Source organism: Ornithorhynchus anatinus, chromosome X1 (genome assembly GCF_004115215.2).
Source record: "Ornithorhynchus anatinus isolate Pmale09 chromosome X1, mOrnAna1.pri.v4, whole genome shotgun sequence".
Lineage (NCBI taxonomy): Eukaryota > Metazoa > Chordata > Mammalia > Monotremata > Ornithorhynchidae > Ornithorhynchus > Ornithorhynchus anatinus.
In genome coordinates, this window is record NC_041749.1 from 103,375,739 (window position 1) to 103,400,802 (window position 25,064).

General features: G+C 45.6%; 1 protein-coding gene across 17 annotated transcripts in view; it reads right to left on the reverse strand.

The window, feature by feature from the left end:
* The window catches only part of ATP2B2 (ATPase plasma membrane Ca2+ transporting 2), a 563,774-nt gene that overhangs the window by 76,366 nt on the left and 462,344 nt on the right, over window positions 1–25,064 (reverse strand). For 12 of the 17 annotated variants that reach the window (XM_029050120.2, XM_029050114.2, XM_039910392.1 and 9 more), the window contains 2 exons: window positions 15,551–15,676; window positions 12,273–12,362 (listed from right to left, as the gene is read on the reverse strand). In XM_029050120.2, coding sequence (XP_028905953.1) covers window positions 12,273–12,362; window positions 15,551–15,676 — 216 coding nt within the window. The remainder of the gene's footprint in view (window positions 1–12,272; window positions 12,363–15,550; window positions 15,677–25,064) is intronic. The other 5 variants (XM_029050117.2, XM_039910396.1, XM_039910397.1 and 2 more) reach the window with 2 other exon arrangements.

Genomic DNA, 25,064 nt, shown 5'->3' on the forward strand with positions numbered 1-25,064 from the left:
TTTGATACTCACCACACTCCCTGCCCCTAGATTGCAGGGATTGTGTCCACCAATTCTGTTGTTATGCACTCTTCCAAGCATTTAGTACAGTGTTCTGCACACCATAAGCAGATTGATTGATTGATATGTGTAATCCACAGGTGATGCAATACTTTTCACTTCCGCTGCATTGAGTCTTTTTCCAGGCTGGCTACCAGGGACTGTCTCTGTTGCCGACTTGTTCATCCCAAGCGCTTAGTACAGTGCTCTGCACATAGTAAGCGCTCAATAAATACTATTGAATGAATGAAAGGTAGTAAAACTGATTTGAATTTCTCATCCTTTCTCTTCCTCACCTGCATTCTAGAGTGGGAACTGACAAATAGTGAACTGTCCAGAAGGCAAGAGCTGAAGAGAGGAGGAGAAGAAGCACGGAGCACAGATCATCCCTCTAGACTGTAAACTCGTCGTGGGCAGGGCTGTGTCTACCAACTCTGTTGAATTGTACTCTCCCAAGTGCTTAGTACAGTGCTCGGCCCACAGTAAGAGCTCAATGAATATCACTGATCGACCGACAATCCACAAGCAAGGATCCTTAGCTTCCAGATAATCGAAGGGTCTGAAGGCTTAGCCTGCCCGAATTTCAACTTCATCCAGGAGCAGCTTCGAATTCAGTGGGGTAAACAACTATAAAAAGTGTTTCAAGGTGAGGTGGTCATAGGTTTCCGAACTGCTTTACAGATGACCATATAATTTCTGATCGGCAGCACCAATTGGAGTGCTAACATTGGCTGTTCCTTTTCATTTGTCCAGCTCAGTGTTATGAAGTCAGGGAGACCCTGATTTCTTCACCATACTGAGCTCCTGAAGAAGTCAAATGATTAGAACTAGAAAATGAGGGACAGGATATCTATACAAATGGGATTCTGTTTCCCAAACTAAAATGAGGACAGCAGTCTGATCATTTCCAGGAATCATATGATGTGTATGCACCTCATAGGAAATACAGCACTGAGGATTAACTCAGTATGGGAGCCGGAACGATATTCAAGGCAATGGGGAACTAAGGAATGGGTATTTTTGTGTAAAATGGGAAGCTTTTAACATGTGCTCCACCTGTGCTTCTGACCCCAAACCTTCATATTTTTTTAAAACACTCGCCCCCTCCCTTCTCTCCTTGATTGCCATCACTTTACTTTTCAACAGCTTCTTCCCCACTGCCTTCAAACATGGTTATGTATCCCCTAGCCTTAAAAAAAACCCTCCCTTGACCCTACGACTCCCAGCAGTTACCGCTAGGTCTCCCTCCTACCATTTCTCTCCAGACTTCTTGAGAAACTTGTTTACACCCACTGTCTCCACTGCCTATCCTCCAATTCTCTCCTAGAACCCCTCCAATCCTCTCCTAGATCCCCTCCGATCTGGCTTCTGCCCTTCCACTCCACAGAAACAGTCCTTTCTAAGATAACCAATGACCTTCGCACCAAATCTGACAGCCTCTACTCCATCCTAATCCTCCTAAACTTCTCAGCCATGTTTGACACTATAGACCACCAACCTCCCCTTGAAACTTTACCCAACTTTAGATTCACTGACATTGTCCTCTCTTGGTTTTCCTCTTATCTCTTTGACTGCTCCTTCTCAGTCTCTTTTGCTGCCTCCTCTGCCTTCCACTCTCTGTCAGTAGGGGTTCCTCAAATCTCAGTTCTAGGTCCCCTTCTATTCTCCCTCTACACCCACTTCCTTGGAGAACTCATTCATTCCCATGGCTTCAATTAACATTTCTATGCAGATGAACCCCAAATCAACATCTCCAGCCCTGACCACTCTCCTTCCCTACAATTTCACATTTCCTCCTGCCTTCAAGACATATCAACTTGGATGTCCTGCTGACACCTCAAATTAAACATGTCCAAAACTGAACTCCTTATCTTCCCACTCAAACCCTATCCTCCCCTGTCTTTCCCATCATTGTAGACACCACCACCATCCTCCCTATCTCACAAGCCTGTAACCTTGGTGTTGTCAGTCAATTTTATTTATTGAGCACTTACTGTGTGCAGACCACTGTACTAAGCACTTGGGAGAGTAAAATATAACAATATAATAGGCATTCCCTGCCACAACAAGTTTAAGGTCTCGACTCTTCTGTCTCATTCCACCCACACATTCAATCTGTCACTAAATCCTGTGGGTTTTACCTTCACAACATTGCTAAAATCTGCCCTATAATCTCCATCCAAACTGCTACCATGCTGATCCAAGCACTTATCTTATCCCACCTTGACTACTGCATCTGCCTCTTTGCTGACCTCCCGGACTCTTGTCTCTCCCCGCTCCAATCCATACTTCACTCTGCTGCACGGATCATTTATCAACAAAAACGTTCAGTCCAAGTCTCCCCACTCCTCATCCACCTCCGCATCAAACAGCAACTCCTTACCACTGGTTTTAAAGCACTCAATCAACTTGCCCTATCCTACCTCGCCTCACTAATCTCCCACTACAGCCCCGTCCATACATTCAACTCCCCTAGCGCCAGCTTACTCACTGAACCCTGATCTCATCTATCTCGCCGCCAACCCCTTTCCCATGTCCTCCCCCTAGTCTGGAACTCCCTCCCCCTCTATATACACCAGACCACCCTTCTCTCTCCCTTTAAGACATTATTAAGGTCACAGCTCTTCCAAGAGGCCTTCCCTGAATAAGCCCTCTTTTCCCTAGCTCGCTCTCCCTTCCGTGTTGTCTATGCATTTGGATCTGTGACCTTTGGACATCTGATATTCGCCCCATCTCTAACCCCACAACACTTGTGTACATATCTTTAAATTATATATTATAAATTACTTATTTATTCACATTAATGTCTTTGTCCCCCTCTAGACTGTAAACTCGGTATGGGCAGGGACCATGTCTGCTAATTCTGTTGTACTGTACTCTCCCAAGTGATCAGTACAGTGTTGTGTACATACTAAGCGCTCAATAAATACCATTGCTCGATTGACGGATTTACTAGGAAGGGGCATGGAGAGATTCCGGTAATTGTATCCCATTCTTTCAAGGACAAATGGTGCATTTAGAAGAAGCATGGTCTAGTGGAAAAAGCATGGGCCTGGGGGTCAGAGGACATGGGTTCTAATCTAACACCAGCTCTGCCAGTTGTCTGCTGTGTGAGCTTGGGCAAGTCACTTAACTTCTCCGTGCCTCAGTTCCCTCATCTGCCAAAATGGGGATTCAAAAATTGTTCTTCCTCCCATTAGATTGTAAGCCCCTTTTGGGACCCGATTATCTTGTATCTATCCCAGTGCTTAGTCCAGTGCTTGGCCTATAGTAAGCACTTAACAAAAACCACAGTTATCAATTGATTAACATTTACTGTTGGACCACATAGCACAGAGTTGGCGAATAACACAAGAAGAGGAACTGCCCATGTTGCCTCATTTAAACCCCAAGTCCTGATAAACCTGGATGAACACTATCCATACTACACAGTAGACTGTGTAATCTACCAGCATCAATTAAAGATGATAGCAGCTCCTCTCCATTAGTGCCTATCATGGGTGTTTGCTTTCACGGTTCTTGGACAGCCAAGATGTGTTGGATTCTGCCGTAAATAAATGCCTCTGCCGCTACTGGCCGCATCACAACTCTGAATCACTCATCTTCCAAAACCAGCTATGGTTTCTGAGAAATTCAGGAGAACATCAACAAATACAACTAAGTTATAGTAAACAAAAGGATGCTCAGTTCTACTTGGGCTCTAAAGACCCATTTACATTTGCCTCAGTGCTCCCACAGCTCCCTTTCTGATGGCAATTTAGAAACTTTGGATTCAAAGTAGAGGTTTTGGCAGCTACTGAGACAGAAGTAAAGAAGCAGAAATAAGGCCCCTTCACTTGCTCTGAAATGGGCAAACCCCCCATTTTACACATTTTCAGTCTCTTGCCAAAACTGTCAACTCCCTGATTTGAGGCAGGCTTAGTAAATGGGCAAGTGGAAGAGGAGGGTCAAAGATCGCTCAATATTGTGGGCACCAGAACTTGGAACTGGCAGCTCAAAAATCTTGGCAGGTGGTGTCAGGGGGAAGGACTGGTCTTTTAAAAACAAAACCCAAAAAATGTCAAATTTCCCAGGCTCTTTTTACTTATTTTTTTTCCCTGTTCTTTCTCTTTGGTCTCTTAAGCTTGGCTGCTGACATTTATTACCTCCCCTATTCACAGAGGGGTGGAATATATTTGCTGTAACTGCTGAAAAACTCCTGCAGACCAACCATCCCAAACAGAATGATGGCTAGCGCCATTCACTGCAAGCATCCTGCCAGATTGATTCCCTGAGAAGCTGATTTTCAGGGACAGTCATGAAGCTTGGGGAACTGTAGTCCCTCTGATGGGCAGAAGGAGTTGATATAGCATCTGGTTTCAGAGAGAATCTGGCTCCACATTTATGTTTTCTGCTAAATTCTATCACTGCACTTGTCTACAGCTCGTGGATTGAGTGCACAAGAGACAGTGAATTTGGAGGGAACTTTAAACATCAAATTGGAAGACAATATTTCTGGTGTGCACTAATTTCTCCTCCAAATGTGCTCTCTGTCCACAAACCTAAGCCACCTAGTTTTGTTTTTGAAAGTACGTAGAGCTCTATGGCAATTTCCCCAGGGAGTAAGTGTATTGTGGGCAGGGAACATGTCTGCCAACTCTGTTGTACTGTACTCGCTCAAGCACTTAGTACAGTGCTCTGCACATAGTGAGCACTCAATAAATGCCATTGATGATCTGCCCCATACTGATTCATAACCACAAGTGAATTCATGTCTACTGCCATTAAAGCTATTTTTCTCTGGCAAAAAGAACTGACCCTTAAAATGTTCAATGGAATCTTCAAAGACTCTGGATATTATAAAACATGAATTAGTCCCCATTTTAACACCTCTACAGTGAAACACAACACCTGAATGATTGGAATTCCCATGCCCTCTAAGTGACACCTAAACTTTGTCTTCACATAATCCAGCAGGTCTCAGTGAAATCAATTGGCTAAGGAAGTACTTTGCTTTCCCTAACCTTCCCAAGAGAGCCTGAATTTCTTATCAAAGAACTTGACAGTTCACTTCAAAAAAGGTGTTCATTAGTACTGCATATTTTTGATTAAACAACACATGTGTGTTCATTAAGTCCAGTTCAATAATCTCTTCATTTATTTTTGATTCTGCCATATGGCCATAAAATATTCATAAACCTTTGCTCTTTAAGACAAAAAAAAAACAGAACCCTGGAAACGTTTTATAGTAAATGATGCCATGTTCTTGAAATGAGGAACATATTCATTACTCTGCTTAACAGAACCAACCCTTTACAAAGCCCCAAGCTTCAAGGGGAGCTCCTGGGCAAGGAAGCCAAAATTGGGTTAACATAGGGAAAATTTCCATATCTAGAAAGGCCTTCTGATGACAGAAAACAGTAGTAGAGCTCAGATTTGTGGTTGACCCACCATCTCTGACTTCCTAGGAATACAAACAGTCTGAAAGGAAGAAAGGCTGGGGACTATTTTATGCTCACCCCCAGGAGTTGGCTCCCCTTCCCAGAGTCCCTCAGGGCTGCAGGGTGGGTGAAAATTGGATCAAAGGGAAAGATCGCTTGTGGGGGATCAAGTCTTAGGGATCCAGAGGACCCATGGGATCCTATGAATGATGGAGAATAAGCCCTATGAAGGAAGTTTTGGAAGGTTAAAGAAATTGGGCTTATTTCATGTGAAGAGAAGTCACCATCCCTTGGTCAGGAATATCCTGACCAATTGTTCTAAAGGTCAACAGAGGCCCAAACAAGAAGAATTGACATACTACAGCAGGAGAAACCTGGAGATTAATTAAGCAATTGTATTTAGTGAGCACTTAATGTGTGCAGAGCACTGTACAAGTCCTTTGGGGAGTACAATATAACAGAGTTGGTAGACATTTCCATCATTATCATCAATGGTATTTATTGAGCGCTTATGTTGCGCAGAGCACTCTATTATTTGGGAGAGTACAATACGAGAGAGTTAGCAGATACGTTCCCCGGCCACAACAAGCTTAGAGTCAAAACTTTCTGACTGTAAGGCAAGGGGGCGTTAAACACTGGAACAGGCTACCAAGGGAGATTTTGGAATCTCTTTTCCCAAGATGCATTAGCCATCTACGTGCCCGGAGGCAGGGGTCTGAACCAGATGATCTCTTAGGATCTCTTCCAGCTCTACCGTTCTCTGATCTTTAGGATATTGCACAAAGGCCCAAAAGCTGAACCATAATCAGAAGAAGGGTCTGCTGTACTCTTACTCCTATTGAATTCTTTGTACTAGTACCGATCAGTGCCAGAGATAGGCTGCACTGACCAATCTGTCTGCCTTGATGGCTGATGTCACATCTGCTCTGTCCTAAGATTCTTCCCCTGTTCACAGAGGGGCCCGTTGTCTTCTGTCTCATTGTGCGGCATTGTCTTCTGTCTCATTGTGCGGCATCCCTTTAGTTTCCAGTCAGACCGACAGTTACCGCGAGGTTCTCGTTAGCATTAATGATTTACCCCAATCACGTCTAGCTAGCAGAATGCTTGTTCTTTGCAGGCAACTGAGACAGGATAACCAGATTCCACAGCAGACACAGGGGGTACGTTAATCATCTCTAGCAGTGAGAGGAATTAATATTTTTATGGTTCAGAGGACTGAAACAGATTAAAAAAAAAACAAACCATTCCCTGTAGCAAACCTACACTTGTGACATTTTTCTTCTGCATGTTTGGAACAGGCTCTACTGTACCGCAAAGAAATATCAGGGAAGTAACAGTGCCCCATCCTAAAGTCCAATCAAGTCAGTAGGTGAACTCAATCAGCAAAGTTGGGGAAGGAGTAATGAATGATGTGACCTTCCTTTTGTGCTCAAAGGGAACAGTGCTGCTGGCTGCAAGCTGTCCAGGATAGATTGAAGGAGGAGAGAAGGAAACATAGGTGGGGAAAATGGAGGGAATCCCACTCTCTCTCAGAGCAGTCATCACCTACTTTTCCTCTCAGATTCTTATGAGCGACAAAATACCAGCCAGGGCTTCTCCACAGCCCCTCTCACTCACGCTCCTCTCAAAAACCGTAGGATCCCTCTCAGGGCTCTGGGTCAGCCCACAGCAGTCAATAATAATAATACTAATAATTAATAATAATGGTATTTAAGTGCTTACTATGTGCTAAGCACTGTTCTAAGCTCTGGGGTAGATACAAGCTATTCAGGTTGTCCCACATGGGGCTCACAGGCTTACTCCTCATTTTACAGATGAGGTAACTGAGGCACAGAGAAGTAAAGTGGCTTGCCCAAGGTCACACAGCAGAGAAGTGGCAGAGGCAGGATTAGAACCCACGTCATCTGACTCCCAAGCCCGTGCTCTTTCTTGCCACTAAGCCAAGTTGTCCATAGGTTCTCCTGCTGGAGAGATTCAAGGACTTTAAGTGAATCTTGTAGGCTTGTGAATTGGAAGACTTTTGGGGAGCACTGAAGGGCATACTAACAGAATCCAGGTCCCCAGTTCCATCTGCAAGCATGGCTACCCAAAGCACTTTGAATAAGATAAAGATTGGTTCAATGCTATTAGCGATAACAAAACGGTCAGAGGGAGCTACTTCAACGTTGACATGAGTGGCCATATCATCATAGGATACCCTCAAGATCTTACTAAATTTCTTAGGATAGCCAAATCTTCATAAAATAAAATAAATGAGTGAATGATGGTATTTGTTAAGTGCTTAAAATATGTGTCAAACACTGTTCTAAGTGCTGGGGTAGATGCAAGGTAATCAGGTTGTCCCATAGGGGTCTCGCAGTCTTAATCCCCATTTTACAGATGAGGTAACTGAAGCACAGAGAAGTGAAGTGACCTGCCCAAAGTCACACAGCTGACAAGTGGCGGAGGTGGGATTAGAACCTGCAAGCTCTGACTTCCAAGCCCATGCTCTTTCCACTGAGCCACGCTGCTTCGCATAGTAGCTGACAGAGCCTGGATTCACTGATTGCATCACAGGATTTTACAAGGTCCCCTCCTGAAACTGAAGAGCCACAACAAGTTTGCTGGAGAGCCACAACAAGTTTGCTGGACCACTCTGCAAGCCTGGGAGCAAGTAGTAATACTAATAGACGTGCTAAGAATCTTCTTGAGTTACTAGTCCAGAGGATTTAGGATAGGCTCTTGAAAGGAGCACAGAGCAAGTGAAATGCCAGAATCCCTTCCAAGGTTACTATTTTTGTCTTTTTTTTCAACATGGTGATAATAGAGGCAACTTTGAAATCATCTGACATTTTCTTGATCTTCCGTATGTTGGAGAAAAGCCAGTACAGACACCCAAGGAGTAAGATCTCTCCCCGGCTTGCCGATTACTACAAGTACGCTAGTGGATCTAAGAGTTGCACCATTCTGCAGGACTAAGTGCAGTGGTGTCTGCCTCCAAAATAGGACTGAAGATGGCGTTTTCACATGCTGGCAGGGCCTCCTTTACCTAAGGCCTCATCATTAAAAGTAAAAGGGTGTGTTAAGGAAGAAATTGTTCAAGCATTTCTGCCATTTCCACAGGATTCCCTCCTTGTCTACGAGCCATCATTAATCTTTGGAGATACTCTAATACATGTATGCATCCTATATGATGCATTAGAAAAGTCCTTCATCTGATGATAGTCTGCATAGTTTTGGATCTCTTTAGTTATAAAATTATATCACTGATTGTATGGATTTCATCTTGAGCTACAGATCAACGTGCAGGCTCTCGAAACATAAGGGTCATGAGGAGTTGAACACTGCTGATGATACGTAGGATCCTTTGCTTCAAGTAGAAATTTGACCTGAGTTTACCTTAACCAACTAGACCTGAGGGTGTCCACCAACAGTGGCCAGTCTTGATGACTGCCTGGTAACTAGTAGGTCATATATGTCACAGAAGAACCCACTTGCTGTTCTCCTTGATAGAGTGTAAGCTTGTTATGGGCAGGAAATTGACTGATAATTCTGTTGTACTCTCCCAAGCGATGAGTACACTATTCTGCCCTTAGTAAGTGCTCAATAAATACCACTGATAGATTGCCTGATAGTCATATATGACTAGAAGATGACACCACTTACGGTGATGTCTTACCTATGGGCATATGACCACACCATGTAAACAAAAAGATTGTCCTTGTGCTGTTGTGTTTGTTTGCCACACTCGCCCCTGGTTTTGCTCTTTGTCTCCTGATCCTCTCAAATCTTTTGCTCAAAAAAAACTGTTTTTTTCTCAACTGCAGGAAACCATGCTGATCTATCTGTCACAGGTGTCACCCTGCTTTCAAATGGGATGTCATATTGCCCGAGGCTTTCTTTTTCCTGCATCCTTTTAGCATCTCCTCTTTGTGTCCTGTCTCCACCTACCCCCACCCCATCACCACATTTACTTGTGTTCGATAGCAGTAAATGGGATTTCTTGCCACGGAGATGTTGTCCTGAAAGTCCCTTGTCCAGGAGTCTGGCTACCTCATACAAAAGTTCTTTTCCCTGCCCACATCATATCTCCACCAACACTGTACCCTTTTGTAAAACACAAGTTCTGTTCCCCTGATTCATTGTGACAAACAGACACGTGTCATGTTGGCCATATTTCTTTAATGATTCTACGGTTTGTACTTTTGCATCCCCGGGGATTCTTAAGATTATATGTCCAAACACAATCCTGTTTCCTAGTGCAGGTGCCATTGGCAGCTGTCAAAAACACAGTCTCAATCTTAACTCTAATTAAGAAAGAGTGGCATTAATATAATAGGTGACCCAGTTCTGTCCGTAAGACATCCCACTGAATCACTGCAGCTGACATGATCTCTTCAATCCACCTAGACTGCGTGCGTGCCCCCGATAACATAAACTCTTCTTCCACCACACTAGCTCTCAAGACAGCGTTTGCAATACGTTTCCTTTATTCAGGCTAATTCATGTGCATTACCCTGAGCAAATACGATGGTGTTCTCATCACAAAATAATTTGCCATGGATAAACTCCCTTTCATCAAATATCCCTGAAGCAAATCTCTCAGCCTCCTTCCTACTGAAATCAAGGATGCAGCTATCTCATGCAGTCCAATCCAACTCCTTTGCCTTGTCCACATTAAGTGGGATGTCAGAGAAAACTCCTCTAATTACCAACTACTGCAAACAGCCACTTTTCCCAGCTATCCCCTTACAGGGATTTAGAATGAAATGCATAAAGCCAAATCTCAGCTCAGGACTCTCTCAATCCTCAAGGACCTCAAGGACCACTCTGGGCAAATCTCTCACCTAAGGTTACAGTCAATCCCCTACATAGTGTGTACTGTTCAAGCCCCTCTATCCAGCACCCACAGAATAGGCTGTGGCCTGATTTGACTCAAGCATAATTAAAGCCAGGGAGGAACTGATCTATTCTTCCGTTTTCATATCTTCCTCATTCTCAGTGTTTAAGTGGTCTGGGTTAGGGACTTGGGAAGTGGAGAAATAGTTGCCCTTATTCAACAGAAAGCCTGCTCTACAGCCAAAGACATGGGATATGAAACTCCTCCATCTCAACAAGATAATAATATTCTGCAGGGGGAACCTAGCTTGGACGGATTCCCTCATTTCATTCATTTAACATCTAGACAAAGGCACACTGGCCGGGACTCTACGGGGGAAACCTAATAGCAGGTTCAAAATTTCTGAGTCTCAATGGCACCAAATCTATCTGACTCATTAGCTAACAATAGTGAGCCTTTTCACAAGAAATTCAGTAGGACTAGAAAAACTGATGGACTAGAGTCAGGTATATCGGACCCTTGGGCACTATCAAGGAGTGACCCTGATTAATTAACTGTTGCTTGTCTGAGTTGCTGGAGACCCTCTGCCTCCTCCCTCTCCCCTTGATCTCCCCTGCCACCAGCCACCCTGGACTCTGGAAACTGCCCTTAAGACAGCCAGGTGGCCGCAAGGTGGGGCGCTGGGAGAGTGCACTAGAGAATCAGGAGATAGTCTAATTAAATGGAATACCAGGATTCCTGAGGAGGAAAGGTGGGAAGTTCTGAAATGGAATGAATTTTACGAGCCTTCAAAACACTACCCATGTTGGACTGACTTAATTCAGGCAGGTTTGGGCCCAAACCCTAGTTTTCTTCCAAAAATTATCTTTCAGATACAGGCTTTCCCCGGGCAGACCCAGACACTGCCATTGCTATTTAACAGTCATGGTCACCCCCAGTCCCTGCAACATGTGGATTCACCATTCCCCTTCTTCGGGCTCAGTGTACATCTGCCTCTAGACCCAGAAGCTAAATCTTCCCAGATTTCACTTGTTGATTTGTACTGCCTAAATCCCCACCTGTAAGGGGGTCTTAATGTAGAGGGCATAATTCCCAGGTACATACACAGTACAGCCCAGCCAGTAGCAGGTAGCACTGTTTCATCATCATGAAAAACAAAAGCTTTTCAGTGCCTAGACTGAATTTCCATCCCTTCATTTTCTAGATCATCTGCAAAGAAAGGAACCACTAAAATATCAGCATGCTAAAGGATGGGGTCAAGAAGCTGTAGTGTGACACGGTCAAAATTCACTGACACCGATTTTTCGAATAAATGGCATGAACCAGAGGCCAGAGGCTGGTCTCCTGGGGCAAATGTCTTTCTGGTCAATAATGCTCAGCACAGACAGCAGAAAATGCTTTGTAGTTGAGAAGCCCAAACCCCAACGTACTACACTTTGCTTCAGAACCAGATTCCTGACCCCAAGATTCTTTCCCAAAGCTATGTCAAGACTGTGTAAGCTTATGAGAGTGCCACGCCATCAGGGGAGCAGGGGCATGCTGGAGGGGAGGGGGTTTGGATAGGGTTTTGGCTCTTTACTCCCTTTTTGATCCAACGGACAACCAATTTCTCCCCATCCTGGTCTCAGCTTCAAATCAGTGTCCCCGCAAAAAGGGCAGACAGGCCAGTTTGAGCACATTAGGTTCAATTACTAAAGAGCTGGATCTTGACGCAGGACGTGCATGAGGGGCCGCCCACCTCGCCGTCTATGATCAACGCGAAAAGGAACCCGCACAAATCCCTCTGCACATCCTCCTCCAACGGCAAACTCCAGCGAAGTCGCAGTCCCGTGGCACCTCTTATAAGCTATTGTCTGCTGTATGGAAGAGGAGCTCTCACAGGGAAATCACATGCACGTACAACACTTGTGCAGTTCAGAAGAGGAGGAGGGAAGCTTAGAGCATCAGGAGAGAAATCCATCAAATACAAAAACAGCTTGTTGTGCTTGACGTACCATTGACTAAGCTGGCATTTGCATTATCAGTGGCATTTGCACCTGCTGCGCCATCTGTAGCTGAAGTAAGGTGGGAGGGATGGGAAGAATCTACTGAGTAATAATGGATAAAAAGAATAATACGTAATAATAATAATAGCAACATGAACAAATTCACATGACAGAAACAGCAACATTTATGGAATTAATGTGGCTCTGTATTCTCCAAAGAAATTCCATTCAAAATTAAGTAACATAACGTTGGAAAATGCAGCGTCATCACAAAGATGTTACAAACATCAGGAAAAACTCATACATGAAATATCTTATAAAGAAACACAAAAGACATTCAGCAACGTTAACAGGGCTGGGGAGAAGTAACTCTGGTCTAGACCAGACCTCTTTCCCCATGGGCTCTTGACAGAAGATCACTTTGGCCCTGGTGGGTTTGTGAAATGACATTCTGGAGTTGGAAGAGGCCCTGTGCAAATTGGCTGCATTTGCAGAGTGGGTTGATCAGCCTGGGGGTCCTTGCCTAGGGGAGCAGTAAACTGCAGGCAGAGTGGATTTCAACCATAGCTGGGAAAGGGAACCAGGTCCCCTAATTTGAGGATGGTTTAGGCCAGTGGAAAGGGGACTGGTCTGGAAGCACCCCCTGCCTCCGGCCTGACCCGTGCCGGGCCAAATCGCTTCTGTAATTTATAAACCAATCCCAAGTCGCCTTTGGCAAATTGGACTGCAAAGAGAAGCATCTGAAGCCCATTTAACAGGCTTTCTTGAATTCAGCTTCCCATTAAAATGGGACATTTTGCAATAGGGAGACTGTAAAAGGAGAGCTGGACAAATTTGGGCGCTTAATGAAGACAAGAGATTCTCCACCGCATATTTATCAGCCTCTAGCCAATTTCCTCTATTAGAAGTCCCAAGACAATTGGCTAGAAAACAAATCTACCTGTTTCTGGTCCCTAGCCTCGTCCCTAGGTTCTAGAGAAAGGAAAGGAAACAGAAGTCCCTGGCAAACTCCTATGGTGGACTGTGTTCATGTCTGTCTCCCCTTTAGACGGTAAGCTCCTTTTGGGCAGGGATCATGCCTACCAACTCTCCTGGACTGTATATGCTCCCATATGCTCATTACAGTGCTCTGCACACAGAGAGCACTCAATGTTTGTCCCAGAGTCCCTAGCACTATTGCAGCCAACGCATCCATCTGACCTCAGTCAATACCTGGAAGTCGATTTCACACCTGCGTGATGATCTTTCAAACGTGTTGATTATGGAGAGACACACACACATACACACATACACAAACACACAAACTTACAAGCACCTCGATTAAAGTGAAATGTAAACACATGAGCTGAGAAAATTTCCCCAAACCCCAGAATTATTATTCCATTTCCCCGCTGAGAGTGACTGAGTGCACGTGCGTGCCCACGTGTGCATGTGTTTGCAGATTGCAGATTGAGGCAGGAGAGATGATTCTGTCACTTGATTCCCATTCTAGTTAAAGTCCTGTGACTTCATGGAAACCCTCTGTAGTTCTCTGGACCATGTGCGACTCAATGTGTGCCTGCCACTTAAGCCCAGGGCCTCCAATCTCCTACCTCCCTCTCTCTCTCTGGTCCTGCCAAATACATAATGGCACTAACCATGAGAGTCCTTGCTGACCCTACAGGGAGCCTGAGCTGCTCAAAAAAAGAAAGGGGACTAACCAGGGAGGATTAAAAAATGGTGTGTCGGCCACCTCTTTCCAACCCAGAGTCCTACCCTGGACCCACTGCTCAGATGTCATGCAGTCCCTGCATGCCATCTGTGGTGATCACTCTGTAGTAGATCCCAGCATAGATAGAGACTGGCCCTGATCACTCTCTATCCCAGCTTCACGCCTCTGAGGGAAAGGGGGATAGAAATGGGATGGCCCCACCCTTTGGAAGTGAGTCATGCCTCTTGCAGTATTTGGCTGGGGCCCATAATCTTGGGTTGAGCAAAAATCTTCAGCTCCTGTAGGTCTCTACAAGACAAGGCCAAAAGAAGGGCACGTAGAAGGTTCCCGGGGTATAGCTGAGCAGCGGAAAGACTAGTATCAGTGCTTGTGGAAAGTGGCACGCCTTCTCTCTGACTCCTGTGGGTCTTAAGGGTCAGGGAGTTGATTCCTGCGTTGAACGGATCCTCTGCGGTGATGACGAAACAGTACGGATTCAACAATGCACTGGGGCAGCTCTTGGGTTTACTCCTTTTGAGGGAAAACCCCCAAACTTCCAACTCTGCATGCAGGAGCAGAGAAACCAGCTGGGGATGTCACTCACGTGTTAAAAGCTTTCTCTTTTTGAAAGAGGAAAACATAGGAAAGGACTTAAAAGGGAAGTTCCTCCACCCCCAACTACCTAGGAACTGGAGGGTGAGGGGAAAGTTGGTATGAGCCCTCAGACTGGAAATGGCTGAATGAACTCTTAACAAAGGCTGTGCATTCGTCCCTTGGATACAGACTGCCTGTCCTCAGGGCAACTTTCACTGGGACTTTATTGTGAAATGAATTTTTTTTTTAAATCCTCCACATACCCAACAGAGCAGCCTGTCCGTATGAGAGACGAAGGAAGAGTCATCTAGGGCTCACTCCCCTGGCACCGGCTCTTGGGATCAAGTCTCCCTCCCACTCCCTTGTTTTTTCCTCATTACTTGGTTTCTGTTTGGATTCTCTAGATAATTTCCTCACCTCTACACTCCTTGGCCTCAGTGTAGACAAAGCCAGAGAGCAAGATCGGGTCAACCAACTCCACTGTATCCTCCCTAGAGCTTAGTACAGCACTCTGCCCTCAGTAAATACCACTGATGGATTGCGATGATTGTGAGAATCATCTCTATCTGTGGCTTTCTGACCACTTCTCATGAGGAAGCCAAGTCCAGAGGTCAGCTGAGGTTTCTTACTTTTCTTAGGGGCAGAAAAGGGAGGTTACTCTTCGCAAAGCTGACATTGGGAACAAATTAGGGAAGTTGAGAGTCCAGAGATGCTGATGGAGAAGCAGACACCTCCTGTTTCTCTACTGATGACTCAGCCCCACCAGCTGTTGTACAGTGTTCCCTGAGTGTGGGCTGAGGCAACTCTGGGGACCCCATGTGATGTTCTATGACGAGACAAAGCCGAGAGATGGAACACAACAAAGTTCATCTGGCTGGAACTGAGGGGTGGCTTTGAACTCTTTCTGAGGAGACCGCGTGCTTTCTGCTCAAACAAAATGCCTGCAAGAACAACAAAAGCTTTATCTCTGAGCCTCCTGCGTGAAGAGGGTAACAGCGTTTACCTTTCTTATCTTTCTTTTCCTCTTCTTCTCCGCCAGCTCCCAACAAGGTGAAGATGATGCCCGTCTGAGAGTTCACTCCCACAGCAGTGACCAGCATTCTTCCAGAGCCCTCCATGACATGGGTTCCTGAGGAGATGGAGAAAAACAAGAGTCAGATTAACAGACTGTCTCTACACAAGGCTGCCCTGAACAGAGCTACTGGAGATGACTTAGTTATGATTCTGACCCACATGATAATCTCATTGACAGTGAGGAAAATAGGCTCTTGATCATGGCTGACTTCAGGCCATACCCAAAGGGCAGTTAGTTACCAACAACTTGATGTCAACCTTGCGGATGGGAGGGTGGATGTGAAGATTACTGATGTTCAGGTATTGTTCCTGGGGCCACTCCTACAACTGTTTTTTTGGTGACCTGGACAAAGGAAATTTAGTGCCTGTTCATTAAATTCGTAGATGATTCTATAATGGGTGGGGGTCACTGATACTATGGAAGGCAGGATTTGAAGTCAATATGAAAACCTGTTCTACACGTTCGGGATGAAGTTCATTAGGGAGAAGTGCAAGGGAGTATACTTAGAGGATGAAAAACAAACACCTGAACCAGACTGGGGAGAGTCTAGCTAGGCACAGTTCACCAGAAAAAGGATCTGAAGATCCTTAGCTGATGACAAGGTAAATATGTATCAGCAGGGTAGTGCCATTAATTGAAAAGGCTACTTACTAGGTAGCCAACTGGAATTTAGTAGCAGGAGTATGACTTGGAAGGGGAAGAAAGGAATCTTTCTTTTAAATCTTTCTTTTATACACTGTACTGCTGAGTTCCCTATCAGTATAGTGCATCCAGTTTTGGTCCCCACACTTCTTAGAGGAGGTGGTGAAACTGCAGAAGATCTGGTGAAGACTGACAAAAGTGATTAAAGGGATGAAAATAAGCCCTGTGGGGAGAGGTTAAAGGAATGAGAGTCGTTTAGTCTGGAGAAGAGAAGGTTAATGGGTGAAAATGGCTTCCAAATATTTGAAAAGATTTTGAAAAGGTGCTGACCAGCTGTTCTCCTTGCCCATAAAGGACCGAATAGGAGAAAACGGGCTCAAATTGCAAAAGCAGACATTTCACTTGTCCACGAGGGCAAGCTTCTTGATGGGTAGGAAATGGCAACTGAGGGAGTAATGGAGGTCCAGGAAGGTAACCATCTTTTGGTTCCTCCAAATTTCCTTATGCCAAGGTTGGAGGTCTGCCCTGATTCGGCCCTCATTTCCTCTTTTCCCACTCCCTTCTACGTCGCCTTTGCACACGGATTTGCACCCTTTATTTCCCCCTCCTTCAGCCCCACAGCACTTATGTCCATATCCATAATTTATTTATATTAATGTCTATCTCCCCCCTCTAGACGGTAAGCTCACTGTGGGCAGGGCATGTGCCTACTAACTCTGTTACAAGGTACTCTCCCTAGGGCCTAGTACAGTGCTCTATACATTGTAAGTGCTCAATAAATATGATCGACTGAGTGGAGACAGAACCCCGTGCAGGCTGGAACATAGGCCAGACCCAATAATGGCACTGCTCTTGGCCATACTTAGCAGAGGATCCATCCCTGCAGATCTTTAACGAAAGAACAGCCATCTATCTGTCTTGGATTGGTCGTTCACCCTCTTGCAGTCAGGGGGCTGGACAACACAACCTCTCAAGGTCTCTTCCAGCTCTGAGATTCTATGATTGTCTGATCTGGAGGGAGTTTGGGGCCTACGTTCCAGGGAACCGCATGGAGAAAGACACTGTTTTAGTCCTTGAGTTACATCCACATTGAGCTGTCCTGAAAAGAGTGCTTAAAAATTTACAGGTGGAACAAATGCTAATCTACCAACATAACTGGCCAGGTCCCCCCTCCCAAATTTCCCTTCTCCTCCCGGCCACCCATATTATCTCCTGCTGCTCTCCAGTTCACTGGTCTCTCAGGGTTGTGAGCTTTTCCTGCAGGAATCCCCCTCAGAGTTAATCCCCTCACTCACCCACCCACCCCCATAAAGGAAATCCACAGAAAGGGAATAGAAAGGAGAGGCTGAGGAGAAGCAGCATGTCTTAGTGGAAAAAGCACAGGCCTGGGAGTCAGAGGAACTGGATTCTAAACCTGACTCTGCCTTTTGCCTGTGGTGTGACCTTAGGCCAGTCATGTAACTTCTCTGTGCCTCAGTTTCCTCATCTGTAAACTGGAGATTCAAAACCCGTTCTCCCTCCTAATTAGACTATGAGTTCCATGTGGGACAGGGACTGTGTTCAACCTGATTATCATATATCATATATTCAACACTTATTAAGTGATTGACCCATAATAAGCACTTAACCAATTCCACAGTTGTTATTATAATAATTTTCAATTTCTCACAGTCTTACTGCCTCATTTCCATTAGACCTTCCTTTATTTCTTTTAGGTGCTGGGCTCGTGGGAAGGTACTTATCTTTGTGGCTGCCCATGGGAAAACAACTTGCAGTCCAAGCTCTAATACGGATTCAACCATCAGAAATGAGAAGCATAACCACATGTAGCACAGAGAAATTCACATAATAAAGCAGAATATTGGACCAGAATAGTAAAATTTTTAGACAGACCCCTAGAGTTACCTTGTTTGGAATTGAAGGATATCAATATCAAAAGTGTCTCATAACCTTATGCCCATAACACCTGCAGGGCCTCAGTCTCCAGGACTGGAAAAATAGGACACAACCTCATGATGGGGGCTGGGTGGGGGTGGGGGAGGAGGGGAGGGGAAAGGCAGGGGGGATCAGGACTTAGTCTTGGCTCTCAGGCTTTGTCCCCTTACAATGTTGTACCCTTAGTGAATTTGGGAGTTAAACCTGCTCCCCCAACACCTGCACATTCAGGAGGTTGATTTATTTACCCCTCGCCCTTCCTGTTCCTTCCCAGGTGTGTCCCAGAGCCCTTTGGCGGAGAGGTGGCGGACACATACTAAGATGGTTAAGGTGTAGTTTGGCGGCTGGCATGCACAAAGCCAAGGGCATTAGCACTAGTTGGGAACAGGGCTGCTCTTTGAGGTAACAGCTTCCTGACTGGAGAGAAAAGAGTAAGTAAAGTGATGGTGTAAGAGGAAGGGGGGGGAAGGGAAGCTGAACGACTGAGGTACTGGGATGGCAGAGAGGGCACCGGGCTACTCCCAGAGCTAGAAGGACAAACAAGTTCAGATACCACCACAGGCGGCTGAGGTGCCAACCAGGATGAGGAGGGCTAATTTGCCTTGCAGTGATTTGTGCAGGTGTGTGACCTTTTTTATTTTTTATTTCTTTTGCCACAAGCTGCAACATTAGCTCAGACTACCAATTTTCCAAAGTTGTTTGCATATAAATGTCTTCTTCTGTGAGATTTTCCTCTGCTAAACTTAGTCATAATTTTATGTGTGGCATGCTGCTGACATCTCAGATGTTACACTGAGCCTTTAAAAGCAACAAAAAACTTTTCCATGATACCTTTTTTAACTCTAGCTAGGGCACTTTCTTTCCCATGGATCTGCAGTGTGGCACTAAGAAGCATCAGACAGATCCTATAGATTTTCCTCTCTGAATTAAATTAGGGAAAAAAAAACCCATTAGCTATTAGGTGCTTTAGAATTTCATCCTCGAAACCCAGGGCCCTATTTGGCCCAATCCTGCGCTGGCTTTGAATTGAAGGATGACACTGCTGAGATCTAAGTGCCAGGGAAATCCCAGTGCTGGGCTCCAGTAGCCTGCTCTGATTTGGTGAGAGAGAGAAAGCATCAGGGAGTGTTGGAGAGTAAAGCCGCCAGGGCTCCATTTCCTTCCTGGATCTTCCCTTAATTGGGAAATGGCCTGAATGAGCCCAGTGAATCTCTGAGCCATCTATCAGGCACGACTGAGGAAAGAGATCCCGGAATCACTGCTGACTGCTCCCTCCAGTCATCAGACCGACTTTGGTGGCAGCCCACCAAACAGCCCCTCTCCTCGCCCTCCCCTCCCACCGCACCCACACTCAAAAGGCTGGCACTGTCAGGTAGGGCACAGAAAACCAAACGAAAGGCATCACTGTTTTCTCAGCATAAAAACACCACGGTTCCCCCACACCTGGAATATTGCCTGCAGTTCTGGTCACTGCAGTTTAGGAAGGTCATAACGGAGTTGAAGAAGGTATAGAGAAGGACAACAAAAATGATCGGGGGCGGGTGGAGCAGCTTCTGTATGAGGAGAGACTGAACCACTAAGGACTCTTCAGAGAGGGGGAAAGACCAACCACAGTCGAGAGGAGACAGGGTTGAAATCAATTTATCAAATCAGGAAGGGTGTGGACAGGGTGACCATGCAAATCCCAGCACACCAGGATGAGGGGGCGCCCACCGAAGCCTGAAGGTGGCAGCTTCAAAATAAAGAACAGGAATCACTTTTTCATACAGTCTGCAGTAAGCAGGAGCAGTTGGTCTCACAGGAAGTTGTCTAGGCAGAAAAGATCGGCGGGATCAAGAGGGGCTTGGGATACAATCATGGACAAGTGGTCCATAATGGGTCACTGGGGGGAAAGTTAGGGATGCACAGGGGAGAAGTCAGGGATGATACATACCTCACCATGAGGATGGATGTCAGGGAGGGCAACCATCACACGGTTCCTCCAAGCATCCTGGTGCCACTGTTGGAGACAGAATCCTGGGCTGGATGGGCCATTGGTCTGACCCAGTAACGCCACTGCTCATGATCTTATGTTAAGCTTCTGGAGTGATTGGACACTCATTCCAAGTCCCCACAGGGCTGTGGAGAGGGGCAAACTTCAGTGCAGAGGACCCAAGAGCGGTGTTCTCCACTTGCCACCCCCATTCCAGTGCATCGGCACATCGCAGAGTCCCCTGTGCCTCGTAATTACCAACTGGAGCCCAGAGGCAGGGCTTCCTTTCGATTAATTCCTCTAACAGTTTAGGAATTGTCGGTTATGTCAACATGTCATTATAAAATAAATATGCTGAAGCCCCTAATCTAGCAAACAAAATTCATCAATCATGGGGAGAGTGAGGTGGGCAGAATGAAGGCAGCTCTATCATTCAGCTTGCTGTGAAGAATCAAGGGGCTACATTTAGCACCATTCTGAAAGCAAAGGAAAAAACAGAACTGGCCCCTTTACATCCTTGAGCTACAAATGAATGGTTGCTGCTAGAAGTGTTAATTACCATCTGCAACAAACTAAATATTTCTGGGTTATTTGGGAATTTTGATAGATCATCATGACAATATTTCCAACACTCAGAAAATGGCATTTTACACGTATCCCACTTTCCCCTGATGTTAGGTTCCCTGTAAAATGTTCAGCAGCAACGCCAGTGCCCATACCATGCATTTTCAAGGTCTCCTTGCCTCTGGAGTCAGGAAAACAAGGGTCCCAGGGCTTTGGCCCCCAATTAGGTGTTACAGCCCAGGAGCGAGAACCCCCAGAAATTATAGGGCCATCAGGCAGGTCAGTATCTCCTCTGCCTAATTAGATGATTAAATGGGTTTCACAACAATACTCTCAGTCCACTCCTTTCTTAAGAGATTATCACCCCGGCATGCACGTTCATGCCCCAGACTGCACCACCTCAAGCCCCAAGGGAGGCGCGCGGCCGGTGGGGCTCCTCAGTTCACTAAACACTCCCGATGTTTGGAAAGAACTTGTTTAGTTTGGGAGGAACTTGGAAAGGCCTGTTGAATCCGACTCTGTTGGCCTCCCTTGAGGATTACTGGTTCTATCTTCCAGATCTGTCTCAGGGAGGTGGACTTCCATTGTCCCAGTTTCCTTTGAAATGCCTCTGCTTTGGGTGCTCAGGAGCATGAGGCAGTGTTCTAAGGGATCCATAGCTGGTAGAAAACCTGTCATAAAAGGCAGAGCCCGAGACTGTCTCCATCTGTCCAATTAATCTCTCACTTGGGACATAGAAGAAATGACTCTTGCCTGGACAACTCTGGAGGTAGGCAGGTGCAGAGGTGCTAAAGGGTGTGAGCCCAAGCCACCGAAAGGATAAAAATTTGGGAGATGGGAAACACGGCGAAGCCTACCCTTTCTCAGGCTTCCTAGAAAGCCCCTGAAGGGCAATCCCAGCAAATCCCAGGATGGCAGGTACGACTTCTAATTGAAAGCTCAGGTTCCTCTTGCCCTTTCTTTGTGCCTACTAGACCCTGGCCAGCAGGCCTCCATCTGCCAGCACGTGTGATTTTCAGCTGGGAAAGTACAGCAGGCAAGTGAGAGTGTTGCCTGCACTTCAATTTGCTGCTGGCCCAATCCACTACCCAGAAGGCTAGGAAGAATGGTTTGAGTGTTGTAAAAATAGGAGGGTAAGAACACACAGATACCTTGAGGGGAATGATCAAGACAGTTAATTAAACTTTGTACATGCTGTCGAGCTTGAAGAACCCTGAATGCTAGAGCCTGCCATATTGGGTTACTTGGAGCTCCTGCAACATGGAAACACATTTGGATAAAAATAAATAGCTCTCCTATACTCTGTATCCAAGCTATTTTTCAGTGGCTCAGAGGTGGTGTCAGAGCTTTACATTTTAGAGAAAGCATCGTACCGAGCTGGACCAATAAAGGAAAATCACTGGGCCTGTTCTGTCTTCCACACATCCTCCTCAAAGGATATGAGTGCTCCCAGAGAGGGACCCAAAGAGAGTGGAGGAGAGAGGGGGCAATGGTTATACCTCAGGGTAGCAACTAGCTCACTAAAGAATGGTGAAGGGGTGGGAAGGTAGCATGAAAAAATGAGAAAGGTCAAATATTCTGAGTTTGCCATGAACATGGGAAAAGTGATTCCAAAATGGAGACTGGAAAAAGATCAAGTTGAACCTCGGAATATCAGCCAACAGAAGCCGAAGTCGGAATCTTTTCATGTCCTTCCAAAATATACCTGTGTGGTAACACACACAAAGGAACAGTTCAAAACAGACAAGTGAATGAGACTTTTAAAAATGTCCTATGTGGGCACAAGCTAAGTACAGGAAAGTGGCAATGAAGTTTCACTTTATTCGCGTGGATAAAAATAAGATGAAACTTTATCAGCCCTGATCTAAAAAATGCAGCCTGTGACTGAAGGTGTTCAACTCCGTCATCTCCTTCCTTCCACCCCCAGCTAAATGAGGAGCTGCCAGGGAACTAACATCATGAATAGACAGCTTTCCACCAGGTTGGGGTTGGATGGAAAAAGCTAACATTGGCAACAAACTCCAATTTCCACCAAAGATAATCAGACCCTGATATCACATTTTAATCTGATCACGTACATCACTGTGGGACTCTCACTAATGTCTGGGCCTCAAGGAGAGTAAATCTTTAATTGGGCCCATTCAGGAAAGTTTGGTTTGCCCCCGAGGGCTAAAAAATAGCTTGCCTGGGAAATGTTTCTGTTCATTCCTGCCAATGAAAAAACATTTTTCCAGTTATGGTCAGAACTACAATGACAATTAGCTGCCACGGAGAAGGGGATATATTCACTAGCACTCTACTGGAGCTTAATAAATTCATTATCCTCACTGCCTAGAGATGAAATAAGAACAACAGTAATCAATTATTTCCAGTCACAAAAGCGTGTCTGGAAATGCCATGTGCGTGGTCATGTCAATGAAGCCCCTTAACGCCACCCTGAACAAGCCCTTGAAGAAGAAAATCAATCCTTCTCTGCAGGCACCATCCGCCTGCAGAGTATTTCAAGTTTGCAGGGGGCTGGTGGAAGGATGAAATCAGATGCCCCTCACCTAACCCCAATTTGGCTGTAGTTCAGAGCAAGCTAACCAAAGTTGATGCTCAGTTTGGGGCATGCTGCCCCCTATAGGTGTGGCTGAATTTCTCAAACATCAGCACAGTGGAAATTTAGGACACTACCTCATCTCATTTTTGCTCTTATTAACACTGATTCTCTGGTCCTGCACTGGGTGTTGGGAAGGCTCTCATCTCTCTGCGACCAGATGGAGCCCAGTGGGCAGAATCTCTGGTTGACCTTCTCCTGGGACAGAGATGCTGCTGCTTGATTCGTATTGTCATGAGAAAAGGAGTCCCGCTAAACCATGACAATTCTGCAGAAAGTCATTATTTAAAAATTGTTCCTGAGGTGCCTACTGGCAAAGAATGGAATCAAAATCAATGGTTCAGAAAGGAACCTGTGGGCAGGAAGTACATGAGACCAACACTGGGAAAATGAGGGCAGTGTTACATGGGGAACGGTGGAGTCCAATGGGCCCTCTTGGATAGGAACAAAAACCTTCTATTTAAGACTCCTGAAGGGGAAAGAAAAGTCCATGGTTCTAAGGTGAAGAGAAGCCACACCCTTTTCCAAAATGGTTTCCTCTTTCTCCTTCTCTTCCTACTCCTCCTCCCCCTCCTCCTCCCCCTCTTCCATGCTAGCCCCCTAACCAGTCTAAGCAAGTTAAGGAGGCTGGCCTCTCCCACCAGAGTCACAGTGTAGCCTAATGGAAAAAGCACTGGCCTGGGAGTCAGAGGACCTGGGTTCTAATTCCAACTCTGCCACTTGCCTGTTGTGTGACCTTGGGCAAGTCACTTCAACTCTCAGTGCCTCAGTTACCTCATTGGTAAAATGGGGATTACGACTGTAAACCTCATATGGCACATGGACTTTGTCCAACCTGATTATCTTGTATCTATCCTAGTGCTTAGAACAGTGCCTGGCACATAGTAAGTGCTTAACAAAATCAATAATAAAAAAAACACGCTGGAGTCTCCCATCAAACCTCTGCAACTTTGTAAGTAGCTAGCCCAGACTATAATACTTGGTGGCAGGGAACAGACCCAACCTTGGAGCTGTTTTTCTCTAGGCAGGAGATGACCTGATTCCTTAACCCGGCTTCCTTTTTATTTTTGTACTTTAGAAAACTAAGGAGGTCCCATGACTGCCGGCCTACTCTGGTTGAGATTTCTCAAGTGAAGCTATCTGGGATTTCACCCTTTCTTTGTCTGGAACATGTCCAGATTTGGGAATGGGAAGCTATTCAGCTGGGGATAGTTTTGCTTAATCAATGGCATTGCCTGAAAGTCTACTGAAGGTGAGGCACTATACTAAATGCCAAGGAGAGGACAACAGTAGCAAAACCTACTTTCCCCTGAGACTACTGGGAGAGTTATGATCTTTTGGACAAAGAAAAGTACAGGAATGTTAGATCTCTTAATGCCAAGCTGCCTGGATCACTGGATCCAGCCTTTACTAGGACCACTTAGTTTCTCTTCCTAGTGCTCTATAGCTCCTGGGGTGACCAAGGGCATGCCACTTGACACCTGGGCCTCTCCATTTTGTCCAGGAATGTTAGATCTCTTAATGCCAAGCTGCCTGGATCACTGGATCCAGCCTTTACTAGGACCACTTAGTTTCTCTTCCTAGTGCTCTATAGCTCCTGGGGTGACCAAGGGCATGCCACTTGACACCTGGGCCTCTCCATTTTGTCCTCTCTAAAATGGTCCTAGAAATACAGGCCAACTCTGTATTTCTACCCAGGAGTGTTGGGACACCCAGTTAACAAAAACAAA